Source organism: Oncorhynchus clarkii, chromosome 4, assembly GCF_045791955.1.
Source record: "Oncorhynchus clarkii lewisi isolate Uvic-CL-2024 chromosome 4, UVic_Ocla_1.0, whole genome shotgun sequence".
NCBI classification, from domain to species: domain Eukaryota; kingdom Metazoa; phylum Chordata; class Actinopteri; order Salmoniformes; family Salmonidae; genus Oncorhynchus; species Oncorhynchus clarkii.
In genome coordinates, this window is record NC_092150.1 from 37,779,302 (window position 1) to 37,795,541 (window position 16,240).

At 43.5% G+C, this 16,240-nt stretch overlaps 1 protein-coding gene across 4 annotated transcripts in view; it reads right to left on the reverse strand.

The window, feature by feature from the left end:
* Nucleotides 1-16,240, reverse strand: part of LOC139406785 (rho GTPase-activating protein SYDE2-like) — an 80,184-nt gene that overhangs the window by 37,334 nt on the left and 26,610 nt on the right. For 2 of the 4 annotated variants that reach the window (XM_071149822.1, XM_071149820.1), the window contains exons 3-4: nt 3,742-4,931; nt 695-821 (exon numbers count right to left, since the gene is read on the reverse strand). In XM_071149822.1, the coding sequence (XP_071005923.1) occupies nt 695-821; nt 3,742-4,931 (1,317 nt within the window). Of the gene's footprint in view, nt 1-694; nt 822-3,741; nt 4,935-16,240 lie in introns of all 4 variants that reach the window. The other 2 variants (XM_071149821.1, XM_071149819.1) reach the window with 1 other exon arrangement.

The window sequence follows — 16,240 nt, forward strand, 5'->3', positions numbered from 1 at the left end:
TCCCAATCCCACAATGCCCGAGGGCTTCCATGGTCTTCCTCTTTTTCCGGTGGGAGAAATCCATGAGCAAGTATTTTTTCTCTTAACTGTCTATTCCCGGAATCTGTATTCATTGGTTGACTGAAGATGACATGGCAGGAAGACTCTAGATGTGAACAGATAACTGGTGTTGGTTAATTCAGCCATTTTGATCAGGCTAATATCCTTCTGCATGGGAAAGAGGAAAATTGGACATTCACGCAAGTCCCCACATGTTCAGGCAGAACAAATACAAATATTTAGCAAATGAAATAGTTTGTCCCAGTTTGTCGCTGACACTGGTAGAAACCAGTGAGGAATTACAGTACTTTAAGCAGAGTGAAACTGGATCATTGTCTTCTCTTGTGTAGATAATGGCAAAACTGTGTATGTGTGTGTGTGTGTTCCGGAGGTGGTCAGAGTTGTGTGTCTGAACCTGGAAGAGAGGAATGGAGGATTGACCTAAATGCACGTTGGCCTGGATGGTTGGCTGGTTCATGTGAGGACTCTCCCCTCAGGCAAACTCACATACGGGTGGTTTGCTGACTGGAATGCTTTTACTACAAAACGCACACACACACACTTGTATGACATGTGTATATGTCACACACACAGCCAGTGTTTTAATATATGTTAGGGGACAGAGGTTCTGATGCGGTTGGCAGTGTAATGTTACCCGTGATGACGTTGATGTCAGGGTAGGTGTTTTCACAGAGCTCCACTCCTAGGCTGTCCCTCTCAAAGGCCTCCCGCAGCTCCTTCTTTACTGCTGCTGAGCCACACAGACGGTAGAGGCCCACAACCTGCAGAAACACACACAAGCAGGTTGAATACATACACACACACACACAACTTGCATAAACACACACCTAGCTTAAATATTTTCCCAAATATAACCAGGTCATTCACCATCCATTCACCCACATACACAATCCGTCTAAATTGGTTCAAGGATGAAAAATTCTCATTTAACCTGTCCCTCCTCTTCATCTATACTGATTGAAGTGGATTTAAGAAGTGACATCAATAAGGGACCATGGCTTTCACCTGGTTAGTCTATGTCATGGAAAGAGCAGGTGTTAGAGCAATGTTTTGTGTATAATCAGCATGACATTCATGTGAGCATTATAATATCACCACAACCCAAAATGAATGTGAAATGCACTCATAAATTAGACATGACAGCAATTTATTTAGACTACTTTGCATTTGTCTGGGCTTGCTATCAGTAGCCAGTCATCAGCCATGGGTGGAGCATTGCACCCTGGGAGTTGAAATGCTCTCTGGGAATCGTAGTATGCTGTGTAAAATCCATTGTTGTTTCTATGGTGTGTAGACTATATTGCAAGCTTCAGAAATGAGTTTCAAAGTGTTGTTTTTTTATGTCATTTTGGATGCTCTGAGTCTCATATGGTTTTGCATAAGGAAAACTTTTTTATTCTTTGAAAAAAATTGAATATAGAAGATATTCTACTTGTTATTTTAGTACTACCGGTTATTAACATATTGTTTCATGTTTAAAAAAAAGAAAGCCCACTGGTTTTTCTGTGACTTTAGCTAATCAGTTGCTGTGGTATCGTTTCGGTACCGAGTATCGTTTTGGTATTGAGTAATGTTTCAGTGTCGACTATCTTGATACTGAACCTGGTATCGAAGTCAGAATTCTGGTATCGTGACAACACTTAGCTGGACACAATATCTATAGGTTTTACAGACCTACTGGCTCCAACCACATGTCTATACAGGCTACTAGCCACACTGTTCGTGCCTGAGATCTCTCGGTTCTGTCTAGCATTTCTAAACCTCACTCCCTCACACGAGAGGGAGAAAAATGGGCAGATTAGGCAAGGATTTAGCTTTGTGCAAAAGTAAACAGAAGTCACTGGGCACAATGAACAAGTCCATTGAGAGAAAGCTCTACCTTTAGTTTAGGGTCAGTAGAAGCTCAGAGGAGAGAGCAGAGCAGCAGGCACTAGCAGCTGCTAGTGAAGAGGCCTTGGCCTTATCTACTGCACTGCTGAGCAACATACATACACATGTACACACGCACAGGAAATAATGGTCTGTCCTCGTCTTAATTAAAAACAACAGAATGGTTTACTCTGGTGAGTTAGGGACTTTCTGAATGAACCCTGAATGAGCGAGCATACACACACACACAGAGACACTGGTTGCACCCCTAACTAAGCCAATCAGTAGGGAGTGGAACTTCACAGGTTGAAAAAAGATGGTTGCACCTGCACCATTTCCAGACTTCTGACCCCTCGTAGCTTCTGATCTCAGCTGGCTATTTTTGTCAATATGTCTGGTAGAGATACTGTACTTTCTTAAAGGCATCTGACTCTACTAAACACAAAAAACATGCATTACAGCATCCACACACACATTACTCGCTTCTGTGACACCAATCTGCAGTCTTTTCAGAACAGCCAAAATCATCCCCAAGTGCCTTAAAAGCTTCAGAGCCCCTCGGGCCATGCATTTGTGGAGACACTGAAACGAGAGTAGTCTCCATCTAGGGATACACATAATTATTTCTAAAGACATGCTATGCTGTTTGTCTGGCTCTCTCTGCCTGCCTCAGTGACAAGTCCTATAAATTCCTGTGTAATCTGGTGTAGATCCCCTCCTAACCTCTCTCAGCATGGGCCCCTGGGGGACCACGGGGTAAAGACGACTCCAAACTACATCTAGTGATACAGTCATATCCCCTTACATAAGCTCATATGTGTGTCTCTTTAAAACAACAGAGAAAGAGAACAGGAGAGAGAAATGGAGAGAACAAGAGAGAGAAATGGAGAGAGCATGGAGAGAGTGAGAAGGGGAGAGAGAAATAAATGGACTAGTACAAAGAAAACACAGGTAATAAATTAACTTGGCCAGTTGCTAAAACCATTAGCACAACACTGATTGGCCCAAATGCATAGCCACCCCAGTTAGGGACAGTCCCATGGCATGCTCAGTGTCTAGGCCAGACAGCCCCTTCAGAGTAACACTGATAAATGTCCTCTATAAGAACCTGAAGGAAGGTCTACCTATGAGACTGCTGGTAGCCATATAGTCCCCATCCCCTACTGAGGGCGAGCCCATGTAGAGCAGTCGGCCAGAGGACTGATAGATGAGCTGTGTTATGTAGTGTAGGAGAGGCCTGGAGAAAGGCCCCTGGAGAATGGCCCGATGGAGGTTGCCCACCAAGGACCAGCCACTCAGGGCACCTGCATCCTCCCTAAGATGGATGGAATTTCTACGGCAGCAGCCAGACACTTTTACTGCTGGGTGGCATCTCAGCTAATTAGAAGAAACCAGTGCCAAAGGAGAGAGACTAATTAGAGAGTCTGCTGCCTGTCTCGCTCTGTTCCATCTCTCTCTCTCTCTTTCTGTATCACATAAAAGGCCACTTGCAACATGAAAACAAGAAGGCCTGTTATGTGATGCATGGTCTAATGTCTGCCACTCAACCAGAATCATCCAGAACTCGCCTCTGGACATGTTCCTCTCTCACCGAATGCTGAGTAACCAGGCCACTCACTCACCTTGCTGGCTGTCGCAATATGAAAGCACTGTACTGGATATTTCTTGCCATAATCGGCAGTTGGCTAACTAAGAAAGTCCAAGGTCTAAATAAGGGTTCTCTGACAGTCCAAGACCCGTGGGCCAAATTTTAATTGTTGGATGTTAAAGGCTGTAAAAACATTAAACATTAACACCATGAACTGAACTCACCTGGCAGCCTCTCGTCTCGATCTCCGTGATGCACTTCTCAATGAGCAGGGGCAGCATGAGTCCTGTGTTTTCCCTCACAACCACCCTCCAGGCCTCCACCCCAAACATCTGTGGCTCCCGGTCCCCATTGTAGCCTCCATCCAGGGAGTTCTGCCACTGCTCCATCAGGTTCAGCTTCACGTAGATCAGGCCTCGAGGCTCCAGCTTCACCGCCAGCTGATGACTCCTGGTCACCCTGAAGAGTGCCGGTAACACCACTGTGCCGTAACAGCACACCCGGTTCTTCCTGGGTGTGGGGTCCCAGCTGAACACCACTAGTTTCAGGTGCTGGGCGTTCTCCAGCTCGATGTTGAAGGTGTGGTCCATGTCTAGGAAGGTGGTCCGACAGGTGAGCAGGGCAGTGCGCGCCTTATTGACCGAGTCCACCTGGATGGCACAGTAGACGTCTCGGGAGTCGAAGCGTGGTGGCTTGAGGTCCTCGGCGCCGTAGAAGTGCAGGCTCATCAGGCCCGAGATGTATTGGGTGCACTTAGGCTGTTCTGTGAAGGCGTAGTGGCGGAAAGCGTCAATGTCTAGTTCTGTGCCGTGCAGCCTGGGGCTGCCACTTCCTCCTGTTACTCCTCCAGCTCCTGTTCTCTCTCCTCCTCCAGTGGCTGGGTCTTTCTCCTTCCCATTGCCTCCCTTGGCCTCTGAGGACCCGTGCTTCCCAGACTTGGTCACCAGTTCTGGGGAGTCCCCGTCACTGAGGTAGCCCCCCTTGCTAGCCGACTTGGAGGTCCCGCTGCTCTTCTTCTTGCTGTAGCTTTGTTGCGTCGACACACTGCTGTCCAGGTGATACCTCGAGATCACATTATGGCTAGCCACCGCCCCCTGCCCACCCCTTGGGGACAACCTGGGAGGAGCTGGGCCTGGTTCTGACCCGTAATTGTTTTTGGGACACTGGGTCCTTGTCTTTAAGATGCTGCTCTCGCTGGCTCCGTTGCAGCTGCTGTTGTTGTTGTTGCTAGGGGTCCCTTTTACGCTGAGCTTGCGGCTGAGTTCTGGAAGCTTCTTCATCTTCATCGAGAGTTTCCTGACAGTGCGTGGAGACTTGATCCTGTCTGGGAATGACCAGTTGAGGGAGCTTCCCTTTTTGGCAGGGTTGAGGCCTGAGGGCGGCGGGAAGTCAGGGATGGCCAGGTCAGGGGCTTCTGCTGCAGGGAAACAACCAGGACAGAGAGAGCGGTAGACATCATTTTAAACTATGAAAATACACCAAGATAATAGATTACCAAGATAATACACCAAGATAACACTCAACCTCGTGGCACTAAAGAAGGGCACTGGAAAGATTTCTAAAATTAATTTTTTGCCATGTACTTACTGTATACAGTTGAGGTCAGAAGTTTACACACACTTAGGTTGGAGTCAATAGAACTCATTTTTCAACCACTCCACAAATATCTTGTTAACAAACTATAGTTTTGGCAAGTCGGTTAGGACATCTACTTTGTGCATGATACAAGTAATTTTCCAACAATTCTTTACAGACAGATTATTTCACTTATAATGCACTGTATCACAATCCCAGTGGGTCAGAAGTTTACATACACTAAGTTGACTGTGCCTTTAAACAGCTTGGAAAATTCCAGAAAATGATGTCATGGCTTAGAAGCTTCTGATAGGCTAATTGACATCATTTGAGTCAATTGGAGGTGTACCTAGGGATGTAATTTAAGGCCTACCTCCCAACTCAGTGCTTATTTGCTTTACATCATGGGGAAAATCAAAAGAAATCAGCCAAGAACTCAGAAAAAAATGGTAGACCTCCACAAGTCTAGTTTTCAAATGCCTGAAGGTACAAACAATAGTACGTAAGTATAAACACCATGGGACCATGCAGCCGTCATACCACTCAGGAAGGAGGCGTGTTCACTCTCCTAGAAATGAACATACTTTGGTGCAAAAAGTGCAAATCAATCCCAGAACAACAACAAAGGACCTTGTGAAGATGCTGGAGGAAACAGGTACAGAAGTATCTATATCCACAGTAAAACGAGTCCTATGAAATAAATCACTCTACTATTATTCTGACATTTCACATTCTTAAAATAAAGTGATCCTAACTGACCTAAAACAGGCAATTTTTTACTAGGATTAAATGTCAGGAATTGTGAAAAACGGAGTTAAAATGAATTTGGCTTAGGTGTATGTAAACTTCGACTTCAACTGTAAGTCAGTGTTTAGCTTTTCACTTTGTGAGCAAAGATTAGACATCTGACATTTAGACAGGGGTTTAAATTAGACTAATATGGGACTAAATTCAATCGCATTACACTGTTGGCAACCACTTGCATACCAGGTCAGACCATGACAAACTTCACCATTGAAAAAAATAGGTCAGCCCTTAGCTAATAATTCATTCTAGTGTTGTGTTTAATTGAATTAAATGCTGGGGAAATTCAAATTAGATTACGCCAGATCTTATTAGCAAAGGTGCACGCAAGCCACGGCTGAAACAAACTGCTTCACAAAGAGGAATGCTTCACGGCGCAAGGCTAACATTACTGAAGTCAGTCTGTTACTCTAGGTATAGATACTGTATGTCTGGTATGCATCTATAACTTGCCTAATAGGGATATGAACTTACATTCAGGAATGTTAGTCAGAGACAAGACAGAAGCTGTCACGGCCGTCGTTCAAGGAAGACCAAAGCGCAGCGTGGTGAGCGTACATTCTTTTACTTGTTAAAATGTCGCCACAAACACGACTGTGAAGCTTACAAGGGCTATAGTACCCCTAACAAAGACAAATTCCCACAATGACAAAAGGGGAAAAGGCTGCCTAGGTATGATTCCCAATCAGAGACAACGATAGACAGCTGTCCCTGATTGAGAATCATACCCTGCCAAAACATAGAAATACAAAAACATAGAAAACAGAACATAATGCCCACCCAAATCACACCCTGAAATAAAAAGGTTCTCTAAGATCAGGGCGTGACAGTACCCCCGCAAAACCTGAACCTATAGGGGAGGGTCCTGGTGGGAATCTATCCGCGGTGGCGGGTCAGGCCAGGCTAGCCTCAGGCCAGGCTAGCTACAGTGTAGATCAGGGATAGGCAACCTGGAAGCAAGTTTGCTGTAATTCTACACATTTTGCCATGGGGCGGAGAGAAATGTTTACAGTTTTAATTATTATATCTGAGTGAGACTGACTTACAAAATCAATGGGACCATGATAACAAGTTCAGATAGCTGGCTGCTAATCTAATTTAGCAATCTAAAAATGTTGACTGACATAAGAGAAAAACTGCTGATGCACAACCACATTTCGAAATGGTACCTTGTGTATTCTACTATTCTTCTATGGTATATTGGCGATCACACAATTGAACGTGCATCCTGCCACCAACAATACGAGATGGAATCAGGATTCCCCAAAAAACGGAAATATAAAAAAACCTACAAAAAAAACCCAAAAAAAACAACAGATCTGATCCCTACACGAGCTCAAGGGGAACCTGGGAGGGCGGGTCTTCTGGCACCAGTACCCCTTGCAAGTCTTTCCTTGAGTCCCAAAAACTTTTCTGCTGCAGCCACAATAATGTCTAGTTTCTTCCACTTTTTTGAGACCTGTGCTGTACAGTTTCTAACTGTGGCAATGAACGCAACGCAAATCCACCGTATTAACACACATGGTATCTTTTGTCTGGCAGCAATCAAACTACAGACTGTGGTGTATTAAATTCTACTATTATAACTCGCAACAAGTTCAGACCCTGAGTTCAAACATTTTATGGGGGATTGATTGGAGGTCCTTCAAAAGTGGGGTCGCGGGCCTGCATGCCGGCAGTTGCCCATTCCTGGACCGGATGCTTGAGCCCTTTCAAATGTAAAATAGTGCTTTTCCATTCGCTTTCTAAATAGGATTTACTCCCTTCTTCGTTACCCTCTTCCCTTTTCAATCCTTTCCCTTTTCACGCACTACAGGGAAAATCCCTTTAGCTTCAAGGGAGATGATGCCCAAAACATGTAACATGGTGGAAAATTATGATGGAAAATAAGTATTTGGTCAATAACAAAAGTTTCTCAATACTTTGTTATATACCCTTTGTTGGCAATGACAGAGGTCAAATGTTTTCTGTAAGTCTTCACAAGGTTTTCACACACTGTTGCTGGTATTTTGGCCCATTCCTCCATGCAGATCTCGTCTAGAGCAGTGATGTTTTGGGGCTGTTGCTGGGCAACACGGACTTTCAACTCCCTCCAAAGATTTTCTATGGGGTTGAGATCTGGAGACTGGCTAGGCCACTCCAGGACCTTGAAATGCTTCTTACGAAGCCACTCCTTCGTTGCGCGGGCGGTGTGTTTGGGATCATTGTCATGCTGAAAGACCCAGCCACGTTTCATCTTCAATGCCCTTGCTGATGGAAGGAGGTTTTCACTCAAAATCTCACGATGCATGGCCACATTCATTCTTTCCTTTACACGGATCAGTCGTCCTGGTCCCTTTGCAGAAAAACAGCCCCAAAGCATGATGTTTCCACCCCCATATTTCACAGTAGGTATGGTGTTCTTTGGATGCAACTCAGCATTCTTTGTCCTCCAAACACGACAAGTTGAGTTTTTACCAAAAAGTTATATTTTGGTTTCATCTGACCATATTACATTCTCCCAATCTTCTTCTGGATCATTCAAATGCTCTCTAGCAAACTTCAGACGGGCCTGGACATGTACTTAAGCAGAGGGACACGTCTGGCACTGCAGGATTTGAGTCCCTGGCGGCGTAGTGTGTTACTGATGGTAGGCTTTGTTACTTTTGTCCCAGCTCTCTGCAGGTCATTCACTAGGTCCCCCCGTGTGGTTCTGGGATTTTTGCTCACTATAGATAGCGTGTCTCGAGTGAGCCATGTTTCCGTGAAACAAAGAACGTTACAATCTCTGATGTCTCTCTGGAAGGCAACCCTTGCTCGGATTTCGTCTACCTTGTTGTCAAGAGACTGGACATTGGCGAGTAGTATGCTCGGGCGCGATGTGCCTGTCTACGGAGCCTGACCAGAAGACCGCTCCATCTGCCCCTTCTACGGCGCTGTTGTTTTTGGGTCACCGGCTGGGATCCGATCCATTGTCCTGGGTGGTAGGCCAAACAGAGGATCTGCTTCGGGAAAGTCGTATTCCTGGTCGTAATGTTGGTGAGTTGACGTTGCTCCAATAGTTCCTCCCGACTGTATGTAATAAAACCTAAGATTACCTGGAGTACCAATGTAAGAAATAACAAAGAAATGTAATAAATAACACATAAAAAAATACTGCATAGTTTCCTAGGAATTCTAAGCGAGGCGGCTATCTCTGTCAGCGCTGGAAGTACATGCCAAGATTGTAGCGTCATATCCAAGAAGACTCAATGCTGTAATTGCTGCCAAATGTGATTCAACAAAGTACTGAGTAAAGGGTCTGAATACTTATGTAAATGTGATATTTCAGTTTTTATAAATTAGCAACATTTCTAAAACCTGTTCTTGCTTTGTCATTATAGGGTATTGTGTATAGATTGATGATGGAAAAAAACGATTTAATACATTTTAGAATAAAGCTGTAAAGCAACAAAATGTGAAAAAAGTCGAGGTATCTGAATACTTTCCGAAGGCACGGTATATTATACAGAACCTAAAACACTCACCAGTGTTTGATTTGGTGCACTGCAGTACTAGTATCTACATTCATGGCCTCCGAAGACAGTCAATAACTAGTACAGGTAAAACAAAAACTTGATTTAATTTCTTCAACATTGCATTACTTTCTGGGCACAATTATTTTACAGTTGAAAATAAGACATTAAATCACTTGAAAACAGGCTACAATGTGCCTATTCTCTCTTTACAGTTCTCACGTGTGCATCATTCCATTTTTCTGTTTTCAAACTGCAAGTTCCTCCACAGTGCTGAGACAAAGGAGTCATTCTATTGGCTAATCACTGAAAGAGAGCAAAGCAGAGGGAGAGAGAGGGAGTCAGAAAGAGGGTGAGAAAAAGAGGCAAGATAAAGTAGGAGAGCAATATAGAGAGAGGGAATAGGAGTAAAAGAGAGAGAAAGAGAGATGAGAGTAAACATTTTTAGAGAAGATGACAACATCCCCTGCTCTATTTTCAGAGAGGCCTGCTGTGCTATTCTGGTGAGGGATAAAAGCTTTGCATGCTTTGGTTCGGCTGGCGCCTAGCTGAACTCTGTTAGGCGAACCGAACGAGTGTGCTCCATACTCCCTTAAAAGACCTTCACTTGAAAAAAAGAGACAAAGCAGCAACAGTACTGTTTGTCCATCATGACTCCGCGGCCTGTATACTCTTCCTCAAAATAGTCCGAATTAATCTAAGATACCGTAACTCAAGAAATCTGTCATTCATTTTGACGTGTTTGACAATCGGACTAAAATGTTTGGTGCAGTATTTCTCAAGTGAAAAAATGTGCATGAAAACGAGTCATCTGTTGTTGAATGACAACAAATTTTTAATTGAAGAACCCCTACTGTTGACCGACGAAAGGGCGTAGACTTTAGCTCCGAAATTCATCTTGCCTTGAGAAAAAATGTAGTGCGCATCAAAAAAAAACCTTACCGAAGACCAAAACGAAAAAAAACCTGTCACAAAATGCCATCATTATATATGCACGGAATGTTTCTAACTGTTTTGGATGGGAATCATGCGGACGCCTTAAGAGGGAGGCAGGGAATGGGCAGAGGAGGGGTAAGAAGGGGGCAAGGAGGGGCCAGAGGAGGTGTCAGAGGCTGTAGAAAAGGGGTAACATGGGGGAAAGAATAGTGCAGGGTGGGTTGCTGCATGCATGGAGAGGTGCAAAAGAGGAGGTATGGAGTATGGGGGGGACAAAGGCACCCCTTGTCCTGAGATTCAGAGGCCTGGCCAGTGAAAAGGGGTGTTCTGACATTCCATAATAAACCATGTTTAGGCTCCCTTCCTTTTCCTCTGGCTGCTGAACATACTTCCCTGTCAGCTAGTGCTTCATCACAATAACAAACACCAACACAGAGAGGGGGGAAAAGCCTCGGGAAGAAGTGCCAAACAACATCTAAAGTTGGGCCATGTCCCAGATATTGAGGTTTAGGTTTGGCCAAACTCACGACTCACACTGAAACACACGTTTGACCAATCAGACTGCGTACCCAAAACGAACCGTTTCATAATTCCCCCATAAGAAAAAAAACGTGTTAAGTGTCTGTTCAAAATCATTGTCTTATTTGAAATCTGTTTTCAGATTAGTACATGATGTGGAAATGTCTTCGGCAATTATCCAAAATCTAATGGTATAAACAGAACCCTCATCCACAACAGCCAACCGGGTCAAATCAGGTGGATATAACATTTACCAAGTATAATAATATTACCTAAAAAACAATTTCCAATGACTACTGTGCTGTTTTCCATAGTTCCCTCACAGCTCTCTTCTGTAGCCATTTACCCTCTGGCAACAGCAGAGACAGAAGGAAAGACACCGACACCCTCTACCTGATATTCAGGGGCACTGTTTGATACTTAACATCGTGGGGTCATGTTCATAAGGTCAAAGGGCGACGGGTTGCATTCCACCCGCTGGAACCGGAGCTGAGTGACCAGTGTCACCCCCCCCCTCCATACCCCTCGCCCCCGTACCCTCTGTGACCCCCAGGCCGACCCCAGGCAGCCTGCCACTGACACCTCTCACAAAGAGCAGGAATTTATGTCCCTTGGCTTGATTGCCTGTAACAATGTTCTGGGCCCAGACAGCTGCTAAGAGAGGGAACGGTCTGTTTATTTTCGAAGGACTGTGTGTGTGTGTGTGTGCAGGTTTTTTTCCGGAATAAAAATGGGGCTTAGGTGGTGGGCGTGGCCATGGGTGTGGCCAATGGTGCAGTCGCCAACCTAACATTTTAGAGGCCCTCCTCCTGGCCGCAGTGACAATTATAATCTGTTTTAAAGTTTTTCCTGTACTTCTACACATTTTGCCATGTGGTGGAGATACCATGATACAGTTTAATGCAAATTTCCTGCAATTCTACGCGTTGCCATCAAAATATATATATATATATATATATGTATTTATAACCCTTTACTTTTTTCCACATTTTCTTGTGTTACAGCCTAAATTTCAAATGGATTAAATGGAGATTTTGTGTCTGGCCTACGCACAATACCCCATAATGTCAAAGTGGAAACAGCTCAGGGGAAACAGCTCAGCCACCACCATGAGGCCAATGGTGACTTTAAAACCGTTACAGAGTTCATTGGCTGTGATAGGAGAAAACTGAGGATGGATCAACAACATTATAGTTACTCCACAATACTAACCTAAATGACAGAATGAAAAGGGGGAAGCCTGTACAGAATAAAAATGTTCCAAAACATGCATCCTGTTTGCAATAAGGCACTAAAGTAAAACTGAAAGAAATTAACTATGTCCTGAACTGCAAAAATATGGCAAAGAAATTAACTTAATGTCCTGAATACAAAGCACTATGTGGTCTAGATTTGTGAGGCTGGTTGGACATACTGCCTAATTCCCTAAAATGACGATGGAGGAGGCTTATGGTAGATAAATTAACATTCAATATTCTGGCAACAGCTCTGGTAGACATTCCTGCAGTCATTATGCAAATTGCCTACTCCCTTGACATCTGTGGCATTGTGTTGTATGACAAAACTGCACATTTTAGAGTGTCCTTTTATTGTTCCCAGCACAGCACCTGTGTAATAATCATGCTGTTAAATCAGCTTCTTGATATGCCACACATGTCATGTGGATGGATTATCTTGGCAAAGGAGAAATGCACACTAACAGGGATGTAAACAAATGTGTGTACAACATTTTAGAGAAATAAGCTTTTTGTGGGTCTGAAAAATTTGAGATGTTTTATTTCAGCTCATAAAATATGGAACACTTTACATGTTGCATTCATATTTTTGCTCAGTCATTCAAACTAGTTTTTCAACCACTCCACAAATGTCTTGTTAACAAACTATAGTTTAGGCAAGTCGGTCCGGGCATCTACTTAGTGCATGACACAAGTCATTTTTCCAACAATTGTTTACAGACAGATTATTTCACTGTATCACAAACTCTTTGGCATGAATGCCAAGCATCACGTCTGGAGGAAACCTTGCACCATCCCTAGGGTGAAGCATGGTGGTAGCAGCATCATGCTGTGGGGATGTTTTTCAGTGGCAGGGAGTGTGAGACTAGTCAGGATCAAGGCAAAGATGAATGGAGCAGAGAGATCCTTGATGAAACCCTGCTCCAGAGCACTCAGGCCCTCAGACTGGGGTGAAGGTTCACCTTTCAATAGGACAACAACCCTAAGCACACCGCCAAGACGACACAGGAGTGGCTTCGGGACAAGTCTCTGAATGTCCTTGAGTGGTTCAGCCAGAGTCCGGACTTGAACCCGGTTGATACATTTTCCATTAGGGCAAATCAATTCTGACATTTTTAAGTGGAAATTTCAAACTTTAGAAGCCTTTTTAAACCTTGAACACACAAGTTTGCATTTCCGGCTGTGCATGAAAGTTCTCAGCAACAGAAGAGGGATCAAATTAAGATCCAACATCTGTGTATAAGGAATAGGATGCCATTTGGGATGCAGCGAGAGATTCTACTCTATTGGTGGCTCTCCTTGTGCTCTAAATCATTCAGTGCTGGATTCCTTTCAGGACCCCGAAGGCATTTCATTACAATGGTGACCAAACCCCTGCTAACATAGACTGCGTCCGAAATGGCACCGTTTTCCCTATATATTGCACTACTTTTGACCAAAGTGCCAATTGGGGTGCAACAATAACCAGACACGCAGGCAGTCTCTTCCTGGTCTCATTTGCACAGCAACATGGCTACCTGCCAACGCAGCTTGTCCTGCTCTCTATGTAGGCTAAGGAAGCTACTACAACAGGAATTTAATATCAGCCCAGACCTCCTCTCTATCACCAGTAACAGTGTGTGTGTGTGTGCATGCATGTGCATGCACAAGTGTATTTGTGTGTGTGTTCGTCGATTTTCAAAATTCATGAAATGATCATTAATTTACTACAGTACTGCACTTTTGCTGACTGATCCAATCAAAACAACCATAAAAATAGAGCTGACCACATATGACCCCATCGGTCCAACTACCAGATTCCCGTCCAGGCGCTAAGGGAACACTTTGCCTCTAAATGTGCTCTATAGTCCATCAATCATTATCCTCTATACAAACACAGATTTCAGCAAAGAGTCTAAGGGTGTATCCGGTTAGGAAAACGAACCAACCAGCTGGACAGACGGAGAGATAAAGGGTCTTGTGTTCTAATCTAACGTGCACAAATACATTATTATTCAACAGACATTATTTCGAGCCAATACAAAGCGTTATCCATTTTTAGCCAGTTGTAATAAAGTTGCTTTTGTCCTCTTCATAGTTTTGTCACAAAGTGAAGAAGGGATATTGAGACTTTATAGGAGAAGAGGAGGAAGAGGAGTTTGAAAGGATGTAGGCATCACAAAAACCTGGAAGAGGAGGACATCATGGTTCCTCTCTCCCTCTTTTATTCTAATCTAGGCCTTCTTTTACAGGCTGCATGGGGACGAATCTGGCATTACTGAAAGCAGTGACCTTACTACTCCACTCCCCTGTCTTTCCCTGCTCCTCTGTTTACATAGCCTGCGACCCGTGGTAGATTGAGTGACAGGTCTCCATTACTCCCTGCGGGGAGAGGAGTGGAAACATTACATGACCAAATAGTCCAGTCAGTCAATCACAGATAGGAGGCGAAGAACACAGCACATTAGACATGTCTTTTTAAATGAAGTCCTCAACCTCCCCACATCCCTCACCAACCAGCTAGTAGCACCCCCTGCTTAAATCAGGGACACGTATGATGCATTGTCCTCCTGCAAACCCAAAACAAAACCTGTCACCCTGCCACTCCCTTCTGTTAGTGTCACATTTAGATGGAGCAGTCAGCTCCAGATACATCCCAAAGGATTATGGGAGTATCTTTACCACTTTACAGAGACCTGGCCACGTTAATCAGAGCTAGGGTTGCAAAGCTACCGGTAATTTACCAAAGTCACTGGAATCTTCAGTAATTTTGGCAATTAACAGGAAATATATGGCAATCTATGGTAACTTTGTTTATTTACACTTGAATAACTTTTAAAAAATGTATTCATACATTGCCTTCATAAAGTATTCACACCCCTTGACTTTTTACTGTGTTACAAAGTGGGATTAAAATAATGTAATTTTTCATCAACGATCAACAAATTACTCTGATGTCAGTGTAAGAACCTCTTAACATTCGTAAACAACTAATTAAAAATAAAACACAAATATATCTTCTTCTTGTCATATATTTAAGCAGATTTAAGTCAAAACTGTAACTCGGCCACTCAGGAACATTCACTGTCTTCATGGTAAGCAACTCCAGTGTAGATTTGGCCTTGTGTTTTAGGTTATTGTCCTGCTGAAAGGTGAATTAATCTCCCAGTGTCTGGTGGAAAGCAGACTGAACCAGGTTTTCCTCATGAATTTCGCCTGTTCTTAGCTCCATTCTGTTTATTTTTATAATGAAAAACTCCCCAGTCCTTCATGATTACAGGAATACCAATAACATGATGCAGCTCCACTATACTTGAAAATATGAGGAGTGGTGCTCAGTAATGTGTTGCATTAGATTTGCCCCAAACATAACACTTTGTATTCAGGACTAAAAGTTAATTGCTTTGACAGGTTTTTTGCAGTTTAATTTGAGTGCCTTGTTGCAAACAGGGTGCATGTTTTTATTCTGTACAGGCTTCCTTCTTTTCGCTTTGTCATTTAGGTTAGTATTGTGGCGTAACTACAATAGTGTTCATCCATCCTCAGGTTTCTTCTATCACAGCCATTAAACTGTGTAACTGTTTTAAAGTCACCAGTGGCCTCATGGTGAAATCACTGGGCGGTTTCCTTCCTCTCCGACAAATGAGTTAGGATAGACGGCAGTGCCTTTCTATTGACAGGGTGTATTGATACACCACCAAAAGAGTAATTAATAACTGCACCATGCTCAAAGGGATATTCAATGTCTACTTTTTTTTTTTTACCCATCTACCAATAGGTGTCCTTCTTTACGAGGCATTGGAAACCTCCCTGGTCTTTTGTATGCGTGTACAGAGGTGAGGTAGTCATTCAAAAATACTTACAAACACTATCATTGGACAGAGAGTGAGTCCATGCAACTTATTGTGTCTTGTTGACCATTTGGTTCAAGAGACAATAGCCTAATTAATGGCTTTATTTTCAATTAACTCTAAAACTCTTCCACCTATAGATTTCCCCCCCCCACATCTGCCACCAGTTTGACGCCAAAACATAGACTACATATTTATCAATCAATCAAATGTAGTTATAAAGCCCTTCTTACATCATCTGATGTCACAAAGTGCTGTACAGAAAATCAGCTGAAAATCCCAAACAGCAAGCAATACAGGTGTAGAAGCACGGTGGCTCGAAAAGGCCAG